Consider the following 26441-nt stretch of genomic DNA (forward strand, 5'->3'; position numbering starts at 1 on the left):
ATCACTTTTTGAATGGGATTACTGAAATAAATCAACTTTTTCATGATATTCTAATTTTATGACCAACACCTGTAATGGAAATTCATTTTGCTTGGCCGTTTGCTTAACTCACCCATAAGAACATTTCTCTAAAACTAAAAGTCAATCTGTCTACTAGTAACCCACTCCAAATTAGCTCACACAACTTCACTTTAAACCTAAATATTATAAACTGTTATTGTTTGCCCTGAATGTAGTTCATTTTTGCTGAGGATAATATATGCCAGTTGGCTATGTGGATGTGGATTTCAATGTGAATTTGTGAAGCTAACACTAAATACTTTGAGGACAGTTTGAGTGTAGAAAAAAATGCATTCATTCATATTGAAGAAGTTTCATTGTCGACGTTGGATAAAAAAACAACAAGAAAAACATTCAGCTGTCATTTTGTAAGGGATTCTGTGTTAAAAATGTCAGTATGTGGCAAATAAAATCACTTGGATGCCATTAATAAAATGTCTGAATTCCTGCTTCTGTACAGAAGAGTCAAATAAATGCAAGCTGTCGGGCAGAACCAGAATCAGCCGTGTTAGTGTGTTTCCACTGCCCAGAGGTCAAAGTCCACTTGTGTTGATTGAAAAAGGACAAAGCTGAGCTTTTTAACTGAAGTCACCTTTTGGTCTTATTCCTGCAAGAAGCCCTTTCTTTCTCGGGTCAGTACATCTGCATAGGAGCAAGCCCTAGCACTGATGAAAGACACCCAAAGGTAACATGAACCTGAATTCTGTATTAAACAGTTTGCTATTGCCAATTTGTATTAAAATCCACATAAAAACATTAAGGGTGGACTTGCTACTTTTTTTCCATTTCCTTTACAATGTTTTAATAAAAAGGTCTTTTGAATATACATTAATATGCATTTCATTCATTCACTCAACACTTATGTACTTTATTTACAGAGGTTACCATAGTACCATTCTCAACCCAGTCTTGTAAGTACACTTGCTTTAAACAGAAGGGCTGTTTATAATACTTGCGTAGCTGCAGCAATGTCTTCTTTTGCACACCCAGAAGAGTGAACAAGCCTGCATCTGCTGGGTCTCATCATGACCAAAGTGGATTGTGATTCTGGTTCTCTGGCTGGGAGGCTAAACGTCTTAAGTGTCCAAAACATGAGGAGAGTGCGCCCTCCTCTACTTATCTACAGGTTTGCTGTGATGATGGAGTCATTGTACATCAGCACATCAGAGTCAGCGGTGAGCAGCGCTGACGTTTGTGATACATGGTCGAACTGCGTCACCCCTTTTTGGGAAACTTGTCCATAAATCTGAGCCTGCCCTCCGCCGCTCCCTGGCATGACACAATGGGAAAGCAGTGGCATGTTGGCCTCGTGGTTGGAGCCTGTGGTGGAAGGCACGCCACTGACGTGACCTGTACTGGTGGAGCCGCTGGCACTACTGGGTGAACGGCTTTTGGGAGGTGGCAGGTGATGCTGGATTACTCTGGTAGGTGGAGCTGGAGGAGCAAAGTGAGCTGGGAAGGCTGCGTATCCTGGTGGTATAGGGTATCCATTGACAGGGATGAAGCGTTGATGGGTTTGGGGCACAGCCATGGGTGTCCAGGCTGGAATGGGAGCCATCTGCCCTGGCGCTGGGATGGCCTGGGCTGGGTAGAGGTATCCAGCGGGAGCAGCTGCATAGCGAGGGTTGCTGAGGTTGCTAACAGGGCTCGCACTGAGTGAGGTTGTCTGAGTGGTGGCGTTGCCTCCTCCACCAGAGGGTGTGCTGGAGCTGGCGTGTGAAGACAGCCCCTCCCAGGCCCGCAGACGAGTGTGGATGTCTTTAAAACGAGGCCGACGTGCGGGGCCCTCCTGCCAGCATTCTGTCATCAAACCATAAAACCTGCAAGACAACATCAAAGTCCAGGCTCAGTAATGCAGGTAAAAAAAAAAATCCAACAAAAGTCAGTCAGGTCATCTGGACGGTTTCTTTTTTTGTTGAGACATTTCGTCTTTCATCCAAAGGACTTCATCAGGACTTCATCCACTTTGGCTGCCTCAGAGGTGTCGACGGGGGGAGAGGGCAGGCTCCAGAAACCATCATATCACCAGCAAACAGGTTGGCCCACTATGTGAGTGTGCTACTTGTGGAACAGGGTTTGTTAAGGCTCCTCGGACTGATGAAGTCCTTTAGATGAAGGACGAAACGTCTCAACAAAAAAAAGAAACCATCCAGATGACCTGACTGAGACTGCAAGACATCAATTTCTTAAAATTGTCATCAGTAACTGATGTTTTTAATAAGAAACCTTAAGAGGCAAAAATACCACCCAAAACAAACATTTATATATATATATACTGTATATATTTTTTTTTTTACAAAATGTACAAAATACATGTTTTTTGATTACCGGTATTTTATGACACATAATTTTAAACATGTATGCAAATTGGTGCAAAATTAATAAAACATGTACCTGATGCGAACATTAAAAATGGTAGAGCATGATGAGAACTTTAAAACAAAGTTAAACGTTAAACCTTGTTAAATAAATACGTTCTAAGCTGAAGACACAGATTGTTAGTTTCTACAAATTCCACTTTCACACTAAACCAAGTCATCTTACCTCGGCGGGCAGTCCTCGGGGCAGGGCAGCAGCTGCCTCTTTCTCACCATTTCCATCACTTCCTGGTTGGAGAAACCGTAGTAGGGCTGCAGCCCGTAGCTGAACACCTCCCACAATACCACTCCAAACGACCAGATGTCCGAGTCTGTGGTGAACTTGCCATAGGCGATGGCTTCAGGGGGCATCCAGCGGATGGGCAGCAGAGTTTTAGGTTGGAGGCAGTAGTAGTCAGAGGAGTAGATCTCTCTGGAGAGACCCAGGTCAGAAATCTTGACGTGCAGCTGTTCACCTACTAAAATGTTTCGAGCTGCGAGGTCTTTGTGGATGTAGAAGTGACTGGCCAAATACTCCATCCCTGCAGCCACCTGAGGAAAATAAAATAAATAAGTATTCAAAACTGTTTTTTATTTTTATTTTAAATGTAATGATTTTTATTATTTGTGGACAATAACGGCAGCAAAACAGTTACACTTAGAAAAAATATAACTGCTGAAAAATATCCAACATTGACCAATAACTACCAAATGTTTGGGCTGTTTTTAATCAACCTTTGTCCTAAATGTCTGTGGGTGGAACAAGATCTTGTGAGAAAAAAATACAAGATTTGCTGTTAAATGAAAACCTGAGGGTTTCAGATCCTTACCTGGATGGCTATTTGCAGAAAATCCCCGTGATCCAAGCTGGATTTCACAGTTCCGTCCTCATCACTGCTGCAGCCAACGTCTGAGTGGGGCGAGCGCATGATGAGGAACTCGTGGAGATCACCTTGTGGCAGAAACTCAAACAGCATGCAGACGGGCTGGTCCTGGGTAACCACACCCAGCAGACACACCACGTTATGGTGCTGCAGCTCAGTCAGCACCGAGGCCTCCTTTACACACAAAAAAACAAGATAATTAATAGAAGTCGAAGCTTTATTTGACTGAAATGTTTCGCTCAGACCCAGTTTTAACTTTAGATTGCTGCATTTCCTCCACAACGCACTAAATTTTGATGGTGTGGTGTCACTTTCAGACCTGGCCTTTCACCCAGTTGTATGTTATTCTTTATTTTTGGATCTATTTTCAATGAGCTCAGCTATAGTTCAGTGTTTCTCCAGTCATCCTGCAGTGGAAATATAATAAAGGCAGGCCTCGAATATTGTGGATAAAAGAGCATTTTCCATTCACTCATTGTTGAGTAACAATTCATTAAAAAAGTTTTTCAGAAGTGTGGGTTTTGAAATTAAACTGTATCAGAACTGTAAAAACAAAGTCCTCTAGTTAACAATGAAGACAAGCACAGAGGAGCGGAAAAATCTCTGTACCTGCTGGAAGTCGCCCCACTGCTGGACGCTGGAAATGTCTTTCAGCGTCTTAATGGCCACAAGCTGAGCCTGCTCCATGCCTGGCAGGTACAGGTGACCCTTGTAGATCTTCCCCAGCATGCATTCCCCAAGCTCCTCCATGAAACGCACCGCTGACAGGGGAAGCTCCTTAGCTTTACTCTGCCGAGAGATGGAAAAAACAGATGTGAAGTATAAGATGGAATCGATGTGGCATTTTTGGGGGGATTATTTATTCAACAATATCTTTGCAGTTAAATTTACATTTATTTTAGGCACACTGGATTTTTACCAAAGTTCATGCTCAATAATCCACAGGTCATCTGGACGGTTTATCTTTTGGCTGAGATGTTTCGTCCTTCATCTGAAGGACTTCTTCAATCTCGGGAGCCACCAACAAACTGAGTCCCACCACAAACAGCACACTCCCATAGTGGAAAGACGGGACCGCACTCCTATGGGAGTGTGCGGTTTGTGGTGGGACTCAGTTTGTTGGTGGCTCCTGAGATTGAAGAAGTCCTTTGGATGAAGGGCGAAACATCTCAGCCAAAAAAGAAACATCCAGATGACCTGACTGAATATTGTTGGATTATTACCTGGATTATTGAGCATGAACTTTGGTGTTTTGAACCACTTTAGTAAGGTTGCCTCAGAGGAGTTGACCAGGGAGAGGGTGGGTCCTGGAGGCCATTTTACCATCAGTAAACTATTTTTTTTCCCCCCACTATGGGAGTGTGCTATTTGTGGTGGGACTCAGTTTGTTGGTGGCTCCTCAGATTGAAGAAGTCCTTCGGATGAAGGACGAAACGTCTCAGCCAAAAAAGAAACCGTCCAGATGACCTGACTGAACATTGTTGGATTATTACCTGGATTATTGAGCATGAACTTTGGTGTTTTGACACAATGGGTATTATTTCTTTAACTTGTATTGTGTGCTACAATAGGCAGAGCCTTGATACTCGATACAATCAGACTGAACCCAATATGTCAAATCCTAAAAATACCTTACTGTATTAGTTTTTAACAGATACAGAGGAAATGGAAAATCTGGCAACAAAGCCACAGCTCTAATTTTTTAGTTGGCTTAAATCCCAGTTTGATCATTTAAAAACAATCAATCCCCAAATTTGTAAATCAGGGAAAACATTGTGACTCACTGTGCAAGATGACTATAGGCACCACAATTTTTTTATGCATTGTCCTCTATGTTAATATTTTTTATCCACACCACTAAAACTCCTTAACTTTTCTAGTCTGGACTCACTGAACGTTAAGACTATTGGAAACAATCAAGCAGAAGCTTTTTGGTATTTAATTAGTCTCTGCATTCTCCAACAATTCACCAAGTTATTTATATTTTTCTAGAAAAAGCCAAAAAAGATGACTACAAATAATTCATGTAACTGATTTTACCCACCTTGTTGTCTACGACAGCAGCTATAGTCCTAATAAACACCACCTATGATCATTATTATTCTTTCAAACAGTCTGGACCGGTGCTTGTGTCCAGCAGGGTTATTGTGATTAAATGTTAAAATGGTACTGATGGAGGCTATTTATAAAATGTTGCCTAAACTATTTTTCAGAGTGTTTGATGCCCACAGAAGAGGCTTGTTCTCTATTTTTTACTGACACAATTTACCACACCAGGCTGAGCTCAACGAGAGGGTATGGAAGGTTGTAATGAAGCTCAAAGCTCAGTTGGCCTCACTGCACTGGTTACCGGTTCACCTTCGAATCCAGTTCAAAATACTACTGTATGTATACAAATCGCTGAACAGTGTCACCCCCCCCCCCCCCGCCCCATCTCTCTGATCTGCTACAGCCGTATGTCCCAACACGCCCCCTGAGGTCAGCAGACCAGTTGCTCCTCACAGTTCCAGGAACTCGTCTTAAGCGCAGAGGTGACTGGGCCTTCTCTGTAACAGGACCAAGACTTTGGAACGAGTTACCTCTGCTTGTCAGACAGCCCCCCTCCCTCTCGGTTTTCAAGTCCCGTTTAAAAACCCACTACTATTCAGTAGCATTCAACTCCAGATGATCTGTGTTTTGAACCTGTATGCTCCACACTGGTTAGTCGTAATTATCTACATCTTTTTAATGTCTATATTTCTGATTTACTTCATTTTGTATATTGCTTTGTGTGTTGCCTGTTGTTCTGTCTGTACAGCACTTTGGTTGGCCTTGTCGCTGTTTCAAGTGCTCTATAAATAAAATGGTATGGTAGTTGAAGTTTATTGTTTGTAATTATCAACACAAATCAGGAGACATTTATAAAGAGAGTATATCTAAGGTTTGAACTGAGGGAGCTCCACTGGGGGCGATACATGCTTTATTTGAGAGAAGATAAAAGTAAGCAGAGGCTGGCAGAGATCTGTAGATTCCAGGAAATCTGAGATGAATAATGAAATTCCTCTGTGAGAGACACACACATACACACTCGCACAAATGCTCACACACACCATGAGCACTGAAAGTGTGTGTGTGTGTGTGTGTGAGTCTGTGCTAAATATTAAACGTAACACAGATGTTTTTTGTAATGGGTTTGTTTCACTGCTTCTTACCTCCCCACACCCAAAACCTCAGATCCAGTTCACACCACCACAAGTTTGTGAGTGTGTTAGAATGTGTGTGTTTGTGTGCGTGCATGCGTGTAAACGTGTATCTAAAGAATTTTCTCCAGGACCTGGCCCCTCCATGACCCTGAAGAAAAGCCTTCTGGGTAGCAGAGTAATTCTTACACCTCACTGAGATATGTCAATGGTGTGAGAAACAAAGAGACATTTGATTTTGCAATATCAAAAATACGTACAGCTAAATAATAATTTTTAGCATTTAACTAGCTTTTTGCTGCTTTTGGCTCTTATAAACCATATTGTTATTTTTATTGTTTAGCTACCCTTTTGCTACATCTAGCTAGCCTTTAAGCATTTCTAGTTTATACTGTAGCTAACCGTTGCCTGCTATTAGCTAGGGATTTTTAACTTTTAGCTCGCCTTTTGACATTTTTAGCTTCTAGAAACTGCTTTACCATACCATACCATACCATACCATACCATACCATACCATACCATACCATACCATACAATACCATACCATACCATACCAGACCATACCAGCTTTGTTTATAGAGCACTTTAAACACCCACAGGACCAAAGTGCTGGGCACATAATATGTTTAGCTAGATTTGTTTTACTTTTAGCTTTTAACTACCAGTAGTCTTTTGCTACATTTAGCTTTTAGCTAGACATTCAACACGTTTAGCTTTTAAAAAATTTAGGCTTTTAGCTAATGTTTAGCTTTAGCTAGTGTTCTGCTGGTTTTAGCTTTAAGGTTCAAGGTTCTTTATTGTCATGTTCATCACATGTGGTACATGAGGTGGGATGGAATTGTGTACCCAAGGTCCCAGTTTCATCCAAAAATGCAAAAATGTAAAGTATAAAAAGAAAAAGTATACAAGGATTTAAGATATACACTACGCTAAACGAACGCTAAACGATCTAAGATATACACTAAACACTAATAATGTAAACTAATACGGTATATTAAACAGCAGGCCGAACATGAGTCTGTAGTGAGTAGATAGGTATGAATACAGCAGCATAAAGACAAGAGATCAGCAGCATGGATAATCAGCAGCACAGATAAGTCACATATCACCAGTTAAAGTGGCATTACAGTGATTTTTTTTTATTTAAATTTTAAGCTAGTGTGCTGCTTCTTTCAGCTTTAACGACTCCATTTCAACTTCTGCAAATGTCAGCAGTAATTCAGCCCTCAGCGTTCACACAATGCGTGGTTTCAGAAAATGCAGTTTCTCTAATTTCACTAGATATAGATTTTTTTTTTGAGAATTACCTCACTGCAAACTATTATCTGGTCTTAGATTGGATGCTTATGTGGTCAGAAAAATATGGAACCCTCTTCAGATCCTTCAGGTGTAATGTCAAATCAGAATAAACTGTATGAACTGGACCCTGCAGATGCATCATCACATCTAAATATTCAAAGTACAGAACCCCTTTATGTTCAGAGAAACATTTGTTTTTAAATGAAAATCCTGCAGAATGAATGAGCTCTGATGCTTCTCTGACATTTTGTGACTCTTGTTGCAACTGTTGATTGTACATCAAGTGTTTTTAAACATGGCCTCTGTTTTACCAAGATAGACACACTGATCATCACTGAACCTCAACTATTAAAAAGAATGTGAACAAAGATAAGCACACGTGGTAAGACTGGGTGTGCAACCTTCAAAGAAACATAAAACAGATCCTAATGGGAAGTGTGCGCTGGCTCGGAGCGCACAAGTCAGATGATCTGCATTACAAAGATGGTTTTTGAAAAATGGAGGGGATCAGAAGAGAGGAAAAGATGTCCTGGGACGACGGGAGAGCAAGAAGAAAAGATGGAATAAGTGAAAGCAGAAGTGGGATGGAGAGCTCTGGATAAACAGACAATGGGAGAAAAATAAACAGAGCAAAAGAGGCACAGCTGAACATTCCTGGACCTGCTGACATCTGATGATAGAGATCTGAAGCGTTGCCTCAGACAGGTCACTTCCACACACTGAACCTCGTAACCCCCGCACGCCATGAGGCATCCCACTCAACATGCAGGCCTCGGCTGCTGTTTTGACTCCTGCAGTCTGCTCTTAAAGACTGATGGAGTCACTCTGGGAGGGTCCAAAACACTGCACGAGTTAAATTAGTCGATTAGATCAGCCTGTCTAAAACTACAGCCGGTCCTTTCATACAAACAAACGATATTTCAGAAGAGGATTTTCACTGTTTTTCCAGACTGAGTCTCTGCGAAGATTAGACCGATTATGTTTTTTGTGGGTTTGAAAAGCAGCCCAGAAAAAAAGAAACCAGGAAAAAAATGGATTGAGCAAAAATGCCGTGTGAATGTTGAGCACTGACTAAGTTACAAAAATCAGAACAAAAGCTAAAATTAGAAAAGCAAAAGCTAAAAGTTAAAATTTGCTAAACAAAAGTGATAAGCTTAAATGAGTAGAAGTGAACGGAAAAGCTAATATAAACAAAAAGCAGATAAAAACTAAAAACGGCAAAAACAATATCTGAAAACTTAAATGAGCAACAGTAGCTAAAAGCTAAAATTAGCATAACAATAGCTAAAAGCTAAAATTAGATAAACGGTTGCTAATATTGGCAAAACAGTTACTGAAAGTTAAAACAATCAGAACAGTAGCTAAAAACTAAAGCTAGCAGAACAAAAAGCAAAAATTAGCACAAGAGTAGGTAAAAGCTAAAACAGGAGCCAAAAGTTCCAACTAGTATAACAATAGCTAAAAGCTAAAATTAGCTAAACGACTGCTAATATTAGCAAAACAGTAACTGAAAGCTAAAATGACCAGAATAGTAGCTAAGAAGTAAAGCCAGCAGAACAATAACTAAAAGCTAAAATTAGCAAAAGAGTAGGTGAAAGCTATAACGGGAACTAAAAGTTATAACTATCATAATAGCTAAAAGCTAAAATTAGAAAAATAGCAAAAAAGTAAAACTAGCAGTAGCTAAAAGTTAAAATGATGCAAATATGCTTAAGATTTCTAATAATATGAAGAAATCTTAAATCCTTCCAAGTGTGTGAATGCTGATTTAACATTCACACAATGAAACCTACAACTGGACCTCTTTAAACCATTATAGCTTAATGTTGAAGTATAATTTCAGGTGTTGCTTACAATTTAGTCACCCTGAATAAAAGAATGATAGAACAGAAACATAATTTAGCCCCAGTGCTTTGTGTTGCGACTGTTCGCTTTTTGTACCTTTGGTTTGTAAGCAGTTGTGAGCATGGACATCTCAACATTTTGTCCTCGAACCGGTTTCGGCTGACGTGGAGCAGGAGGCCTGGAGGACTTCTGGTTGTTGCGGCACACACAGATGAAGAAGAAGAGCAAAGCAATGGCTAAGGGGATGGCCACACTCGGAACCAGGATGTACAGAATCTCCATGCTACCACTCGACTTGTCCTTATGGTCTACGCAGACAGAAGAACCAAACCACCACGTTTGAAATTATTCATAGACGGAATGTAGAAGAACATTCACAATTTTTTGTCTAACTGAACCTACCGAATAACCAAAATATACTGTAAGCGTGTAAATTTACTTTACAATTGGGCATAGTCTCACCACAGAGAGGAATGTCGCAGAGCTCCATGCGGACCCCTTCATCCAGAGTAAAGCACCAGGGGGCCTCGTGTGTGTTCCCCGGGTTGCGGCAGTATGAGTGGCCCCCGTTCAGCTCGGTGTAGCGGACAGCCAGGTAGGTGTGGCTGTGAGGATACTGGGAGTTCCACGGCTGACACTGATGACCCGACCTGGTCACGCTGACTGTCCCTCTGTAATCTGCCCCACTGTTGTTGTAACACTTGTGATCTGGGGAACAAAAAAGGTGAGGGGGTGTACTTTCAGTTTTAAAACAGCTCTCTTCAGTAGGATCATCACAGCAGTAAATACAGGTCTTACTCTTGTTAATAGGCTCGGCCATGGGGATCCCAATCCTCAAACAGTTGGCAGCTCCGGGGCTGTCGGAGGCAGCCAGCTCCTCACAGTTCGGCAGTTTCATTCTCTTCAGAATGAGCGGGTTGGAGCGGGCGATGATGTATTCAGTCTTACACAAATCGTTCTCCAGGATCTCGCATTCGTCCCGACAAAGGTCCCGGGCCTTGTCAATCCCCGAGCTGTGGTCACATGTCGGGAAGGCGAAGTGACACAGAGACGGGATGGCAAACTGCGAGCAACGATCGGACAAATGATTGGATGTCCCGATCATGGTGAAGGCCGCTGGGAACGAGAAAGGAAAAAGCATTCAAGTGGTAAAAATGCAGAGTTTAGCATTGAAATACTATTTAAGGGAGGTGAGTTGTAGATAAGCAAAGAAAAATGGAATAACGGAAATTGGCTGCAGTCCAAATATTCCTGCAGCACACTGCTTAAATGAAACAATCACAAAGATCAAGAAAATGATTTTAAACTAAACTACTGAATGTTGATGCCTTTGGTTTAACTGGAAGTTCTTTATGGTTCAGTGAATTAAAAAAATAAATAAAATCACTTTTCTTTGATGTTCCAATTGGAAGACTGGGTTCAAATTTCAAATGATTATTTGTTCAGGGGTTGAGCCAACAGCTGCAGGGATGCAATTAACAAAACTCACCTCTGAGGGGATGGACACACAAAAAGTAAAACAAAGATGCATACATTAATACTAACACTACATGTGCAATTCCACACACACAGGAGACCCAGCTGAACTCTGATGGTCTGCCAACTTTTCCAGTGATTAGGATTTTTAAAAAAAGCATAATTTGCATGTGTTTTCTTCCATTTATTTAGAATATGCTGCAAATCATATTTCTTTTGGATGTTCAATCAGTATAACATAAAATGAACATTTGTATTTTATCAACAAATGGAGCAAGTCAAAGACCTCTTTAGTTATGTAAGCTTAAACTATAGTACAAGTGTATTTTTTGTCATTTTACCTGTGATCTGGGTTTCAATCTCCCCCTGCATCTGCAGTGAGGCAACGAAGATGCTGCGGTTCCCAATGAAGCGGGCGCAGGCTATGCCTCTGTACGGCTGGCAGAACCCATCTTCATCATTGTCGTCCCTGACAAGAGAGAATAAAAGCATTTGAAGATAGAAGTTATCCAAACAGTTTAAACACATACAGTATTTCAGATCAAGATCAGATCAAGGGCAAGCAGAAGCAGATGGATCATGAAAAAATAGGTGAAAAAAACTTTGTGCAGTTCACAGAACAGCCTCTAGAGGTCAGTCAACGTTTGATTATTGCACCAAAATGACTGATTGGTGTTCTGGTGGAGGAAAGTCTGGTTGTTTCTGCTTTGGTTTGGCTCAAGATAAGTCCTACTCATGTCATTGGGTGTACGCACGCACGCACACGCACACACATTACAGCACAGCTGTAATTAATATTTGATGTTGGAGTTTAGGAGTTTATTCCTCTTAGCACACAGAAATGTCCCGATGAGCTTTAATTTAAAACATCTGGAAGGAGAGCAATCATGTTTTCATAACTAATCAGCTTTTACTTTAAGTTATTTTCTGTGTTACTCCAACTTTTTTTTTAAGCATCACTTTTTCTTCTTTATATTCCTGAATGTGCTCTGATCTAATCTCTCTTATTTTCTTCTTATTCTTCTTTTGGCTTTTCCATCTTCAGGAGTCGCCACAGAGAGTCGTCCTCCTCCATATCACTGTATCCTCACTCCAACTATATCTGTGTCCTCTCTAAATGCATCCATATACTGTATCTCCTCTTTGTTTTTTTCCTGGCAGCTGCATTTCTAACATCCTTTGAACCAAAATACCCTCTGCCCCTCCTCTGCACATGTCCAAACCATCTCAGTCTGACCTCTCTAACTTTTATCTTCCAGTTGTTAAACCTGTGCTGTACCTCTGATGATCTCATTCCTAATCTTATATATACACACACACACACACACACACACACACACACACACACACACACACACACATACAGTGAGGAAAATAAGCATTTGAACACCCTGTGACTTTGCAAGTTCTTCCACTTAGGAATCATGGAGGGGTCTGACATTTTCATCTTAGGTGCATGTCCACTGTGAGAGACATAATCTAAAAAAAAATCCGGAAATCACTGTATGATTGTTTAATAATATATTTGTGTGTTACTGCTGCAAACAAGTATTTGAACACCTGTGAAAATCAGTGTTAATATTTGGTACAGTAGCCTTTATTTGCAATTACAGAGGTCAAAGGTTTCCTGTAGTTTTTCTCCAGGTTAACTGCAGCAGAGACTTTGTCCCATTCCTCCACACAGATCTTCTCTAGATCAGCCAGGTTTCTGGGCTGTTGCTGAGAAACACAGAGTTTGAGTTCCCTCCAAAAATTTTCTATAGGGTTTAGGTCTGGAGACTGACTAGGCCACTCCAGAACCTTGTTGTGCTTCTTACGGAGCCACTCCTTGGTTCTCCTGGCTGTGTGCTTCGGGTCATTGTCATGTTGGAAGACACAGCCACGACCCATCTTCGATGCTCTCACTGATTGTGTGGGGTGGACAGGTGTCTTTATGCAGCTAACAACCTCAAACAGGTGCTTCTAATTTAGAATAATAAGGGGAGTGGAGGTGGACTTTTTAAAGGTGGACTAACAGGTCTTTGAGGGCCAGAATTGTTGCTGATTGGCAGGTGTTCAAATACTTATTTGCAGCAGTAACACACAAATAAATTATTAAAAAATCATACATTGTGATTTCTGGATTTTTTTAAATTTATTATTTAGATTATGTCTCTCACAGTGAACATGCACCTAATATGAAAATGTCAGACCCCTCCACGATTTCTAAGTGGGAGAACTTGCAAAGTTAGAGGGTGTTAAAATACTTATTTTCCTCACTGTATATATATATATATATATATATAAACCCAAACCACGAGCAGGCTATTTGCTCAGTGTGAGATCACTCAGTTAGGAGCTTTAAGTCGAGCCATATGGGGACTTTCATACCAGGCGAAGCCACAGTACATAGTACCATGGAGCATGTGATGTCACTGTGCACAGAAATACGTCACGCTTCACAAAACAAGTAAAAGGAGCTCTTTTTGTGAGTTTAGAATAAGGGAATATGTTATAATAGTTTTTAACTTGTAATGATAAAACTATTCCATGATTTGGTTTTAACATCCTTCTTCCTGTTCGTTAAGCTTACACATCAGATTTGTTCTTTATGAACTCTCCAGAACCTTCAGATCTTTTCCAAACAGACGCCGTTCAGAGATGTCTTAGGTAAGAATCGTTCAAAGCAATTTCACAGAAAACTTCTTCAAAATATCTGCACTATGTTTTTTAATCTGTTTCTGTTGCTAAGAAGAGTCTGGCAGATCACAAGGGACGAAACAAAGTCTGGATTACACTAAGTTTGGATTAAAATTATTTATTTTATTAACCTTTATTTAACCAGACAAATCCCATTGAGATCACAGATCTCTTTTTCAAGGGAGGCCTGGGCCTGAAGGCAGCATAACATGCTTTCAAGACTGGAAACAAGGTGACAGAAAGAAATGCATGAAGATACATGTGGGCACAACCAGACAACACGAATGCACGCACCTAATCACATCAAGGGTGTGTGAGGTGTGTGAGTCAGGGGTTATTAGTTTCCCTTTCTCTGCAAAGTGTTAAGTGACTGAAAGGCCAAGGTCAGATCTCCCCACACCTCACTGTGCACATCTTAATGGGCTTTCCAGACACACAAACGCACACCCCCTCGCAGGGCTCTGCGTACTGCCAATTCCGAACATTACATTTAATTGCTGGTTTAAGCAGATGGTATCCCTAAAATATATAATTTCTAAATAAAAATGAAAATGTCATTTCAAATGAATTAGGATTGTGGTGTGTCTGCAGAAGTCTTAAAGGTTCTTTAACAAGCCACAAATTTACAAACTGCTTCATCTTCAAATTGTTTCCTTTTGGCTTGACTTTTGAGGTGAAAGTCCAACCAGCCATTAAAGCTACAAGGTAAAGAAAAAAATAAAAACCAAGCCAGGACTGTGAGAAATGGCTGAATATTTTGAAGGATTGGTGATTGATTGGGTTGTCAGCATTCTGAACGTGAGGAGCCACAATTAAAAGGCGGCAAGAGTACGAGAAAACACACACGAATGCATGATAAAGAGGGCTGGAGTGTGTCCAGGCAGCTCAGATGTTAGTGCGTCACAGGAGACGGAGGACACACACATCCACGCTAGCACGAAGCCACATATAGACAAGTAAATGACAAGGCAGAGGAGACGATCCACCACAATGCAGCCTTATTCCTGTTGGGTAAATTATAAGTTTGGCCGGTCCGAATGCCCTCAACCAAATCGGTTCAGCCCAGATCGCTGCTTTCTAGAGCTTTATTTCTTCTAATTTCCAAATCATCTTAAATTCATGCTCAAGAGGCTCAATAAAGTGCCTGGAAATGACTTGTAACCTTAGAGAGATACGGTTATATAAAAAAATAAATAATCAGTGAAAGACTTGAGGTTTTCTGAAACTGTCAGAGAGTGAATATTTGTTTGTCCCATTTGTCTCTATGTAGCCCTGTGATGGACTTCTGACCTGTCCAGGGTGTCCCCCGCCCCTCACACAGTGATAGCTGGACATGGGCACCAGTGACACCCACGACTGGAAAAGGAAGAAGCGCGTAAAGGTAATGGATGGATGTCTCCTGAGTCAGTGGAGTCGAGAGGAGCCAGTTGAGGTGCTGGCATCGGGTAAGGATGTTCCCTGGGCGCCTCCTGTACTTTGGGCATGTCCGACTGGGAGGAGACCTCAAGGAAAACCCAGGGCATGCTGGACAGACTTGGCATCCTCCCAGAAGACCTGGAAGAAGTGACTGTGGATGGAAAGAGATGTCTGGGCCTCCCTGCTCAAGCTGCTGCTACTAACTTCGGAAATAGCGGAAGATGATGGATGGATGGATGGATGGATGGATGGATGGATGGATGGATGGATGGATGGACGGACGGACGGACGGACGGACGGACGGACGGATGTCTCCTGAGTCATGCATCAAATTATTTTTGAATGTTTGTGTGTTTGTTAGGTATCCAATCCCAGACAGGGAGTTCCAAGTGGTTACCATTTATGATAACAGCAGTTGTATAGGCTTTTTATTTTACACCCCAACACCACGGGGCATCAGTGTAATTTGTTAAATATAATTAATTGCAAGGTTCTTCTTTTTCATAGTTGATCTATAAAGCAGATCAAAACATCAAAAACAACTCTCAGTGCAGAATCTATAAAAAACAAGGTGTTGAGCTCATGGATTGTCCTGTGAGTGTGAGGCAGCAGCACCAGCCTGTGATGACAGTGAAATAAAAGTTAACGTTCAACTCTTCAGAGACGTTTCACTCTGGACTTACAAGACCTGATTGTTTACATAAATTAAAAACTTAGCATTCCTTAAATGGATATGAATCAACCGCCACCTTTCATGCCAGTTTTAAACTATACGATTATGTCGAGAAGGGACAGAAGTATAGCTGTTTTGGTCAAATATTGTATAATCACATGCAATAGAAGCCATTTCATTAATCAGACCATCATTTTGTTTGTCAAATTCAAGGTCATCGGGTCAATCAGGATAAAAGACTGAAGTAAACCCAGCTAGTGCATAAACTCCGCAAGCTTGTAATTGGTATTAGTAATAACACAATTTTAGCAAAACTTTGGCAGATTTTGGCATTTGTTTGATATTTGTTGAACTGATCCATCACAAATGTGGGGGCTGTGTGGAGTTTGGAGAAAGAGGAGTCATGGACCAGCGTTCACACTTGCATTTAGTTCTGAACCGGTCCTGAGATTCTTCTTTGTTTTTAAATTTGTGTGCATGTGGGGGAAACGGTGAGTTTGAAGCAGAGTTGATAGGTTCAAGCACAAATCAAAGACGGCAAGGGCTGGACCTGGAAGAGTTCTTGCTGCAATGTTAAAAGGCGATACAAATTTTATACAAGTTACTAACTGAACTTGCTGTTGTGAAAAGTCTTTACTAAATGTTTAGTTCAGTTGCATCTATTACCTATTTAACTTAACTTTTATACAACAACCGACAATGCTTGCGGGGCAGAGATCTGCATGCTGAGCTTCCTGCATCAGTATAGACTTACACTGCAATTCCACTATGAGAACTGCTTGCATGGACGCACTGCATAAAGATCTCTCACTGACAGGGAGCCAAAATGGCCACCAGAGGCTGAGGTTTACTGGGATCTGTGGCTGCCAGTGGCCCATGACCACACCGGGAATAAAGAAGGAGTGAGGGCAACCGAGGCGCTGCATAAGGATACAATGAAGAAAAAGAAGGCCCTGTGGGTCCTCATGTTACTACTACTCACTGATGGTGACAATGGGGGCTTCTGTCAACGAGAAGGAGGTCCAGGGAGAGCTAAGTCGAAAAGGAGGCCAGAAGAAGCATACACCATGGAGGTGGTGTGTTATTCTCCCCTTTCAAATGAAAAATTAAATTCACGTCTAATGGAGTGCTTCAGTGAAGAAATCCCACAGAAAATGTTTTTTTGGGCCAAACTGAAGGCTAATCAGGTACCAAAATGTTCATTAAATTAAAAGAAAATAACTTACAATACAAAAAAAAAATACAAAAAAATACAAAATACAAAATGTCACAAAATAGGAAACAATTAAAGGCCTACTATTCCCAAAAGGAATGTGTATTGCCTGCCTCTTTAATCCCGGAGTTTTAGACCAAGAATATTTTATACTGTGAAATCAGTTGTTTAGGTCAAACCTTGAAAATACGTATATGCAAGTTCAAACTCAGAATATACTGTATGCTATGAATGATTCTCAGCTACTACCACACCAAATTTTAGTCCAGTATCCAAACATTAACAGAATTATAGCCATTTTTGTGTTGCGTTGATTAGCTGTGATGGTCTTGAACTGGACTGACTCCAAAGGTCAATCAGTTGTTGATGTAAACCCAGTGATTACTTTCTTAAAGTTTCAATAAAGTCTATACAGTGGGGGATCAAAAGATATTTTTCTAACAGACAGAGAGTTGAGTCCAACAGTTTTTTCATTAAACCTTTATTTATACAGATAAATCACAGCCTCAAAGACTGTTTTACAAATAAGACCTGTTTAGACAGACAGTAAAAGTGGTGAAAGTGACAACATAGGTTTTGGAGGCAAAAAAATTCCTAACAGGCTCTCAATCTTTGACCGAAGAGAGATAGCCTGAAAATGAAAAAATAAAAACCCTTGCACACAAGCATGTAATGACGCTGACATTCTGCAGGGGAGGGGGGATGAAAGGGTGGTGAGCGTGTCCAAGGACACTCACAGAGGCACTGTAAGCATTCTGATTATATAATTGCTCTGTTCGCTCTGAAGAGATCCGTAAACACTCTCGAGGGTGTTGAGGTCGACCAAGGACAGCGTCAGATAGAATGCAAAGAGTCCTGAAATGATGACAAAATGTTTATTCAGCCGGACCCCTTTGATAGGTCCATATATTTCCTCGGTGGGAGAGGGGAGGGGGCAGAGCATCGGGTTTACAAAGCCTCCAGATGTATTAAGATAAAGTGGCCTGTCAAGGCCAGCCAAGGAGCCAAATTCTGGAGTTCTAGAATTGCGCCGCTCAAGGTGGCTGCATGTTGGAGTAGCTCTATTACTTTCATTCTGAGATTTTGCTTTTGGAAACATGAATTCCTCTTTTTCTGGATGTAAGTCACATTTTTTGGATGATTGTTTCCTCTGGTATTGGATGCTGTGCAGCTGGAAGGATTTTTACTGAAGCTTTTTTAGTTTTGAACATTTGTTATGATGCATAACCATGGCAACAATGCAGTTTTCTACAACCAACAGCAGCTGATTAACATCTCAAAAGCTCAAATAATATCTCAACTACAGCCCCAAATCTCAAATGAGTTGAAAAGGATGCTCTGTGGACACATTCTCATCTACCTGCCAGCTATGCTCGAGTGCCTGACCACTGAGATCCTGGAATTGTCAGGAAACATGGCTCATGACAGTGGAAGGATAGGATCGTCCCTCGGTACCTACAATTGGCTGTCTGCAGCGACGAGGAGCTCGGCAGACTGCTGGGAGGAGTAACCATTGCTCTGGGAGGAGTTCTGCCCGGCATTCGGGTGGTCCTACAGCCCGGGGGAACCAAGAGGCCAGCAGAATCTGGGTGGACGGATCAGACGGCTTCTGCAGCCAGTTTCTTAGGATCCATTGTGGGATGGACCGTTAAAAGAGATCCTTCCTGCCTACAGCCATCAGTATCTATAGCATCTCTTAATGAAATGAGGATAATGAGTTGCAACAACAAATAATTTCCCTTTGGGATTAATAAAGTATTTTTGAATTGAATTGAATTTGAATTGAAATTCAGATAAACACATTTGTTTTGGGGACAGGCAGAACTTTACTGATTATGTCTACCTTGAGTCTGTGTTGGTCCTCTCGGTTCTGAAGCATCCAAATTAAGTGGACACACCACTGGTCCGTGCCTGAGAGTATTCCCCGAGGTCTGATTCATCTTGCCAGCGAATCCTAGGGGCCACAAGTGGCCTGCAATTCTCACAAATCACATCCAGTTGTAAGGATGGCACCATCTAGTGGGCCTTCCTTGTCTGTATGCCCTTGTGTGTCTCATTATTCTTGTTTAGTTGTACCTTCTGTTCCCAGCTGTTTGTAATCAAGTCCTGTCTTGTCTGTGTATTTAAGCCTGTCTGTGAGTCTTGTCCTTGGTCACGTTGTCGTTGGGTCTACCCTGTCCTGTCCTGATGTGTTCCAGTCTTGACCTGACTTGTATCTTCAGAGTATGAGTTGCTGCCACGTCAGCCATTTGATTTATTATTCCATCCATCCATCCATCCATCCATCCATCCATCCATCCATCATCTTTTACCCGCTTCTTCCATTTTGGGTCACGGGGGTCACCGGTGCCCATGTCCAGCAATCATTGTGTGAGGGGCGGGGTACACCCTGGATGGGTCGCAAGTCCATTGATTTATTATTATTAAATATATTTATATTTTTGTACCTCCTGCGTCCAGAGTCTTGTCTGCACCATTGGGTTCACTCTTGCCTGAAAAATCCAGACACCAGTCTGTGGCTTAGTTCGCAAAGCAATTGAGTCTGGATGCTTGAGGCATGAACCAAGCCATCACATAAAGCAGGCAGCCTGACCAGGGCCAAATTTGCTGATGACGACTTCCTTGTCTTTTGATAAACCAGGAACCAGCCGATTCCAACAAGCAGGAAACCTGTTATCATAAATCTAGTTATATATGCGTTCTCAACATCCTCGATTGTCAGCAGAGATAGACACAGCACCTTCCACTTTCCTCAGGAATCAATGACATATCCAGCTGTGTGCGTGCCATCAGGGCAAGTCGGCTTGCCTAATGCCGGTCTTCTCACTGAAATAATGTTATCAGTTGCGTTGAGGGACCAACTGACCAAATCTATAGCAGAATTACGGTTCGTAAGATATGTAGAAGAAAGGCTCTAAAACAGTTTCACAGACAGGACAGAGCAAAGCAAAGCCGAGAGGGAGAGAAGGGGAAAAGAGTGTCTGTCTTGACAAGAGCAAGTGTTGAATGAGCAAGTGTTACTGTTAAAGTTTAGTGAAATATTTTACTTAATGGGTTGCACTTTGAATATGTGTTGTGAATGACTCTCAGTGTTGGCAATGCTACATTTTATGTCAATATCAGTAAAACCGACTGATTTGCAACCATTTTGCTAACAAACATACACAAACACACAGACAAGGGCAACAACATTATCGTCCGCCTTTGCCTTTCAGCAGCAGGTGATAAAGACATACTGTATATATGGAATATACATTCTCTCAGAGTTAGATCATACTTAACTCAGTCACCAGATGCCTGGACATCTTTTTTTCTGTTGGTATTTTACCTCAGAATGACATTACTGAAGTGGACAAAGAGCAGACGCTGCTAAAGTTACAGTAAAGTCAGTCTTTACATGGCCTACAGTCATGTGGAAAACTCAGTGCTGGATATGGTTGTATTCCAAAGAGCCAAATGTTTCTGCTGTTAGAAATGTCTGAATTACTAAAGTTTGAATGAAAACGCCTGCAGTCAAATTACTCTGGTATTTACTAGAGTAATGGACAGAAGAATTTGTTCTGAGGGCAAAGTTTTGGCTCCACAGGCTCATGTTTGTGACTAAAGCTGAAGGCTTTCAATAAAAGGATTACGTGCACGCACGGCAACAGGAAAAGACCCAACATCAATCCCATCACTCCTCACAAAATTCCTGACCTGGTGACATCACGTCCCAGGAGGACCGAAAGAAATCAGAGGTGGAAGTGAGGACATGGGGGAGGGGGTGGGGGGTTACAGGTGTCAGTCAGCCTGTCAATTAGGACAGGAAGCTGTGTGTCTCTTAAAAAGTTTAGACAAGGTGGACAAAAGTAGAAGTACCTCTGGTTTGACTAATCAGCTGAAGGCCTAAAAAAAAACAAGCATAAATAAAAACATGACAGGAAAAAAGTCAATGAAAACAAAAAAAGAGAAATAAATATAAAAAAGTTATTTGAGACTGATGACTCATCAAAATGCAACCAGTATAGCTGCTTGAAAAGAAGTTCAGGAGGGATTAACTACTTTGAGTGTATTAAATATTTAGTCCTGTGGACTTGACTCCTGCTTTTTCTATTTTATTTGCTGTAAAAACTCCTTCCTTAAAACTTTTTTTTCTTCCTAATACCGATCTTTAAATTAACTCTAGGCTGTCTGGAAGCACAAGTTGGAAATAATAATAAGAGCAGACAACACAAAACAGATGAACACAAGTGCCAAAAGCAAAGTTACTTCTGTGATTTAGATAGTATTTATGCCCTCTCCCCTCAGCATACACACACTTAACTGCATAATTTACGACAGCTTATTGCAGAGATCGCAGATCTCAATTTGAACACAAAGAAAACAAGAGGACACATGTTCTGGCCCACTGACTACTGAACAGGCTTCTGGAGCATGAAGGTACATGTTTAAACATGAGCACAGCTTCCTAAAAAAAGTGGACTTATAGTTGACGAGGGTGATTAAGAGTTGCTAAAAACATTTGCTGAGGGGAAGGAAAATACTGCTGCACCGTGGAGCTCATAAATAATCCTTTATAAACAGTGCTGTTACAGATGTCTGTAGGACACAAAGAAAAACAAACTGAAAGGGGCTCATGTTCGCTTAAATAATACACATGTTAAAACATGTACACACATACTGTGGTTAAAGTTAGTAATCAGCTGTTATTAATGAGGGATGTTGCTTTGCCTGATATCTGGTTTTACCTTGTATCATCTGACAGTGGCCTGCAGTTACAATGATAAAAAAAAAAATGACTGGAAAACTTAACAGAAATGAGAAATACCCTTGTAATAGATGTGATACCCAGTATTGTTGTGAATATTAAACAAAAAGAAAGATTATTTCTGGATAAAATTCAAGAAGGCAAATTGAAATTTCTGCAAAAATGCAGTGAGAATGATAAGTACACAATTAGTACATATATAAGTACACAATTTTGTTCCACCTCATGTAACACATGTGATGTGAATGACAATAAAGAACGTTGAACCTTGAAGTGCAGAATTAAATTTAGCTGAAGAAGCTGAAACTGAATTGTCAAAGTTAAAATAAAAATGATATAGGTTTAAATGAATGAAACAAGCTAAAGGTTAAAACTACAGAAGATAAGCTAAAAACTAAAAGTACCAGAACAGTATTTAGAAGCTATAAACTCAGATACACAAGAGCTAAAAAGAGCAGAACATTTAGTAAAATTACCAAAACAGATGCTAAATGTGGCTAAAAAGTAGCTAAAAAAGAATAAGATGCTAAAGCTAAAACGGTAAGTTAAGTTCATGAAAGTTCATGCTCAATAATCCAGGTAAAAAATCCAACAAAGTTAAGTCAGGTCCTCTGGGCGGTTTCTTTTGTTGAAACATTTAGTCTTTCATTCAACAGTCACTCTCAGGTTTTTAATGGTGGGTAACTGTAAGTAGAGATGAAGCCCAGGTTCCCAACATTTTTTTGGAGAAAGTTATCTGGAACACAAATAAAAACATCTGGTTCTTCTCATTTTGCTGATAAATAATCAACCAACTACAATTTTATTATTTAAAAAAATGCACAGAAAAAACAACAGGTTAACATTTTCAAAAACTGCCTGCACTAAAAGTGGCCGTATGGCTCTCTGGTTGCAAAAATTCAGCTACAAAAATAAAAAAATGGCCTCTTTTTCCTCAGATTTCCTCAGTAGTTAGTTTTCAGTTCCATTGTTGTCTCCAACAAACACAGCCCAATGAGATGTGGAATTTTATGGTATTACAATTTATACAAGTTGTTTGAACGGTTTAAATTTGACATTTAAACATTTTCTTAATAAACCAGGAGCAAGATGTTTTCTTACGAAATACTGTTTAGTCATATGCATGCAATTTGGTGGATGCCAGGACTAATACACAAATCACTGATAAAAGGGCATTCACTGATAAGGACAAAGGGCATCCTTTATCAACTCTCTTATCATCAAACTGCACTGATTATGTTGAATCTACAAATAAGTAAATACCCTCTAGCTGTCACATGAAGGGTTCAGATCCAAACTGCAAACCAGAGCCTCCATTTATAAGTCCTGTAGAAACACTCAAGGTAGACTGTGGTCAGCTCTGTTTCAAACACCACCACATTTCTGCCTGCATGTATGTTTCTGTGTTTCTGCTCAGGAGAGTGCGTGTGTGTGTTCACAGGAGGTTTGGGGCATAGTTCAGGGAAACCCCACATACCCAATCTAGGCCTCGAGGCCCTCGGGGAGAAAAACCACGATTCGCAAAAAAACGTGCACACAAACACACACATTCTTAACCACAGACTTTACCAAACATGACCTTGACCAGTCCTGCCAACAGGATCACCAACAGACTGACACAAGGGAATCTGGGAAACAGGAAACAGGAAGTGGGCCATGTCCAATCTGGGTGTGAAAGCTGTGTTAATAATGAGTAGTGTAAGAAAACCACGGTGTGTGGCAGAGTGTGCAAAGACAGACCTGAGGTCTTACTAATGACTAATGATGGAAATTGCTTTAATAGTTAAGAGCAGCCTTATGCATCATGACAGTCCCCCAGAGCATGTGTTTGCATGTGTCCGTTAATGCATGTGTGCAAAGCTCCTCTTGGACGTGAGCAGAATTCAGAAGAACAGACAACCAAGCTTTTTGGGGGGGAGAGGTGGGGGCTGTAGGGGGATCTCTTGTTTCAAACAGTGCCAGTACCCTGGGACCAGGCCGTGTCAAAAGACCCGTCCCTGGTGAGCCATATTACGACCCTGATCTCCAATCAATCAGCACCACCCTAAAAAGAATTCATAACACGATGGCAATTAAGGCCCACAGAGTATTTAACTAAACATGTGTGAGAGAGAGGTTTGTGAGAGTCACTGTGTGCAGTTCTTTGACTCTGTGCTTTATGTATAAAACTGTAAGGAGACGACAGTCTGCTCCGGATCTGCAGAGTTGAGGTAGTATCTCACTGGACGGCTGGAGACTAGTTGGTGACTCAAAACTGCCAAAACATTGGAAGAAAAGAAGCGGATTTACCACTTCAGTTTCACTGAATCTTGATTGTTTGCAACTTTTTTCAGATCTGGCCATAGGCCTTGGATATTTTCCGTCAAAGGACCGTTCCCCTGCAGTGTCAAAATACAGCTCTAGTGCTCGAGACGGGTTGGAGACGCCAAAGACAAAATTCAGAAGGGTTCTAAACATCTGATAGACATCTGATGAATGATTCTGTGATTATTGAGAGCAAGGTCAAGCAACAAAACTGCACGCTTTTGCAAATTGTGAGGACATTGAGAACCACGGCAAATGTTGCAAGGCATTCTGGAGATTCTTCTGAATGTCACTGGTCAGCTAAATGCAGTCGAGTGAGATAATGAGTTAAAGAACAGTTAGTGAGAAAGTGCCAGTAGAATATTTTTACCCTTCAGAATAACAGGATATACACACTTTCAACAACTAATATTCTGATCAAAGTATGTAATAGCATAATTTGTTTTAATTGATTTTGCCCAGAAAGCTTAATCAGTTCATTCTCCATGTTTGAGAAATAAGTATGGAGACAGTTGGGTGGGGAGATATATATATATATATATATATATATATATATATATATATATATATATATATATATATATATATTTTCCAAAAGTTATTCTTTGTGTGCTTTGTTTGCATTTAAACAATGCCAGTTGCTGTTTGCTCTTGGCGAGCTTGATAATGGGACTGAAACAGATATTTTTGTGCACATAATCAAATTAGTTTCAGAGAAGTCTGGTGTGCTAAACTAGTGCTAAAGTGTGCCAAACATTTAGCAAAAAAAAGTACATTAAGAAACTGAGCGGTCTGTCCTTGAACCCCCACTCCTCCTCAGTCTGTATGGGTGCAAGGCTCATGGTGCGGAGCAAATCATCATCCATTCTGGCCAACATCTGAGAACCATAGCAGTGTTGACACTGGCAGCGGGGTGAGTAGGAGTGAAACCGAAATCCAGACGTTCTCAATACACTACACACAAGTTCTGGGTCTAAGCTAAGAGCCTATTGTGACCAAAAACAGCAACCACTCTATGCTGCGGGCTGATGGGCTGTTGGGCTGCTGAAGAGACACGTTTTTTTAAAAGGTGGACTTGGGTTTCAGCGACATGTTTCTCCTGTTAAAAGACACTTTTGTGCCCCATCTCACTTCTTGTACATGAACTGTACACGTACATGTACAAGAAGAAGTGCTCATACAACTATTTATGAATGCCTGTTCCTTAACACAGTGACTTGGTTAGAGGAACTTGTTGTTTTTAAATGTTTGTATGTTTAAAGATACAAAATATGTGACTTCATGTGCTTTGCATGTGGGTTTGTTATATTTGAACAAAGTCATGCAGTCTTAATTGTTTAATTTGTTGTTTAAGAGATGAAATAGAAAATAAGTAAAAAATATAAAACAAAACCTTAAAACCAAATTAATTACCAAGTTTTATGAATAAAAATGCAGAAATTGTTCAAGATTTATTTCACATTATGACATTGCACACCAAACGGTTGTTGTTTCTGGGTGTCTGGCATGTTGAAGGAGGCGTTAAACAGTCTGATGTCCACTGGTAGGAACTTCCTGTGAGTCTTTGTGGAGCATCTCAGTTGTAGCAGCTTGTGGCTGAAGGAGCTCCTGCATCTGTTTAGGAGCTCGTGGAGCAAGTGGGAGGTGCTGTTCAGGATGACCTCAACCTTTGACAACATCCTCTTTTTCACTACTACACTATGTGAGTCCATCTGTTGCTTCTCATTGCTCTAGATATGATTATAAACTAAAGATTAAAACTAGCATTAAAGATGGCAGGTGATATGAATTCTTTCAAGGACTGCCAGATCTTTAATGCCACTGAAGCATTTCCAGCACTGGGCCAGTGATGGTGCTAAGGCAAGTCCCTAACTGGTTTCTAAAAAGGCCTCTGACAGCCCACTTGCTCTCTCCACTTGCTGGAGAAAGTGGTTCTTTGCTCTGGTGTATTTGTCTTGGACTGCAGGTGGAAAAAACGAACTAACAAACTAACATACGTTATTATATACGTACATACATATATACATGTATACGTACATACATCCATGTACATGTATACATGTATATATGTATATAACATACGTTAATTTGTTTGTTGTATACATTATGTATACAAGAATGTATACATGAACATGTATGCATACATACATACATGTACGACTGTATACATACATGCACATCTGTACACATACATGCACATACATACATACATACACATCTGTACACATACATACATACATACATACATACAGACATACATTTATCCATCCATCCATCCATCCATCCATCCATCCATCCATCCATCCATC

At 40.7% G+C, this 26441-nt stretch overlaps 1 protein-coding gene across 1 annotated transcript in view; it reads right to left on the bottom strand.

Annotated features, from left to right (window-relative positions):
• Window positions 1-1078: 1078 nt before the first annotated feature.
• Window positions 1079-26441, bottom strand: part of ror1 (receptor tyrosine kinase-like orphan receptor 1) — a 151731-nt gene continuing 126368 nt past the window's right edge. The window contains exons 6-13 of the mRNA XM_037698006.1: window positions 11442-11569; window positions 10423-10740; window positions 10087-10332; window positions 9721-9932; window positions 3911-4090; window positions 3248-3475; window positions 2605-2969; window positions 1079-1880 (exon numbers count right to left, since the gene is read on the bottom strand). Of these exons, the coding sequence (XP_037553934.1) occupies window positions 1181-1880; window positions 2605-2969; window positions 3248-3475; window positions 3911-4090; window positions 9721-9932; window positions 10087-10332; window positions 10423-10740; window positions 11442-11569 (2377 nt within the window). The 3' untranslated portion in view covers window positions 1079-1180. The remainder of the gene's footprint in view (window positions 1881-2604; window positions 2970-3247; window positions 3476-3910; window positions 4091-9720; window positions 9933-10086; window positions 10333-10422; window positions 10741-11441; window positions 11570-26441) is intronic.

Source organism: Nematolebias whitei, chromosome 3 (assembly GCF_014905685.2).
Source record: "Nematolebias whitei isolate Nwh7 chromosome 3, NemWhi1, whole genome shotgun sequence".
NCBI classification, from domain to species: Eukaryota; Metazoa; Chordata; class Actinopteri; order Cyprinodontiformes; family Rivulidae; genus Nematolebias; species Nematolebias whitei.